The sequence below is a fragment of the Frankliniella occidentalis genome, unplaced genomic scaffold, assembly GCF_000697945.3.
Source record: "Frankliniella occidentalis isolate FOCC.00 unplaced genomic scaffold, Focc_3.1 Scaffold264, whole genome shotgun sequence".
Lineage (NCBI taxonomy): Eukaryota > Metazoa > Arthropoda > Insecta > Thysanoptera > Thripidae > Frankliniella > Frankliniella occidentalis.
Genome location: NW_026267390.1, coordinates 210,146 through 211,621, shown reverse-complemented (window position 1 = coordinate 211,621; position 1,476 = coordinate 210,146). Strand labels below are relative to the sequence as shown.

Sequence of the window (1,476 nt, the reverse complement as noted above, 5' to 3'; positions counted from 1 at the left end):
AGACTGGTTTATGTGACCATCTAAGATTTTCTTTATTTGACAACTTTACACTGTTTGCTTTTAACTTGTTCAGGTGATCGAGATTTTTTGGTCATATCGTCTGATGACGATGACAAGGAAAATCAGCTTCCACCACAATCACAGAGCAACGCGAGGTCTAAAGTAGGAGGAAACTGGCGTGAACTACTCTCCTCCACCTCTACTCATAGAGGTACTGTCAGGGAATCAATTCCATTAGAGTAAGCAGTAGCAGCATCACAAGTACTTAACTAATTCAGCTTTGTTCATAGGTACTGTGGATGAGAAACCACGTCGACAGAGAGGGCGGCCAAAGGGAAGTAAGAATCGGAAGACACTGAAGCAGGATGCTGCTTGTGCTTTATTGGACTCTGATTCATCTGATGAGGACAATCCCCTTGTCAAAGACCAGATCAAACGACCCCGTCTAGGAAGTAATTGGCGGGAAGCAACCATATCGACTGGAAGCTTACCAAAGCGCAGCAAGGGTCGTCCCAAGGGGAGTAAGAACAAGCCAACTAAGGCTGCTTCTCCAAAGAAAGGTATGCACTCATCTCCTTCCAATTGACAATGTCAATTCAGAAATATTGGTCTGGGTTCACTTGTCATCACTAAAACCTCTAGAAATTCCTTTCCACTTGAAGTGCAAAGTAATTCCTAGAAGCTTTAGTGATAACAAATCGTCAAAAGTTATTGTAAAAATGAAGGATATTTGTCTTAACATGCCTATTTCTCTTTTACAGGATTAGAATGCCATATTTGTAAGGACCCAGATGATGACAGTGCACTTTGCCTCACTGAATGTGGTCATCTTTTTCATGTGCATTGTTTGGAGCAGTGGGTTCAGACGTCGAACCAAAAGTATAGAACTTTAAAGGTTTGCCCGTATTGTGGCTCAAACTTTGAAAAAACTGTGCCTTTTTTTGGGTGATTGATTGCTCATTATTCGTTGCTCATTATTCGTTTTTAAATTAACTCAGTAGGATGAATTTATTTTATTGATTGTATCAGAGTATTGTATTATACTTAATTGTTTGACTGCGTCTTATTGTAAGAGATGCTGTAGAGTTGCTCCAATTTGGTTTGAGTCACAATTTCTAAGAAATATTGTACATATTTTGTATTTTGTATTTGTATCTCTTGTCAAATTATACGACATTCTACCAACAGTTTGAATTTATTTCTAAAGTGGTTGAGACTAAAGGATGCCCAGACAAAATTACTCTTTAATTTTGAATGACGTGGTTTCTGTGTGTAACTAGCTTCGATTACTAAGTAGCACAACTTGCAGTGTTTCTCTTCACTCTGAATAAACAGCCTCACTTGGCACAACTTACCAGTAAACAGCATAGCCGCCCTGAGAATCCAGTTGCAAAATGAAAACCTTCCAGCATTAGTGTACAAATTATACACCTCTTCCAGGCATGTGTTCCAGCTTTAATGAAGAGTAAAAGGCAA

The 1,476-nt window shown here is 39.0% G+C and overlaps 1 protein-coding gene across 1 annotated transcript in view; it reads left to right on the top strand.

Moving 5' to 3' along the window:
* Nucleotides 1–1,248, top strand: part of LOC113214693 (uncharacterized) — a 3,478-nt gene extending 2,230 nt beyond the window's left edge. Inside the window, exons 2-5 of the mRNA XM_052273305.1 lie at nucleotides 74–211; nucleotides 291–560; nucleotides 762–895; nucleotides 1,189–1,248. Coding sequence (XP_052129265.1) covers nucleotides 74–211; nucleotides 291–560; nucleotides 762–895; nucleotides 1,189–1,248 — 602 coding nt within the window. The remainder of the gene's footprint in view (nucleotides 1–73; nucleotides 212–290; nucleotides 561–761; nucleotides 896–1,188) is intronic.
* Nucleotides 1,249–1,476: the final 228 nt, after the last annotated feature.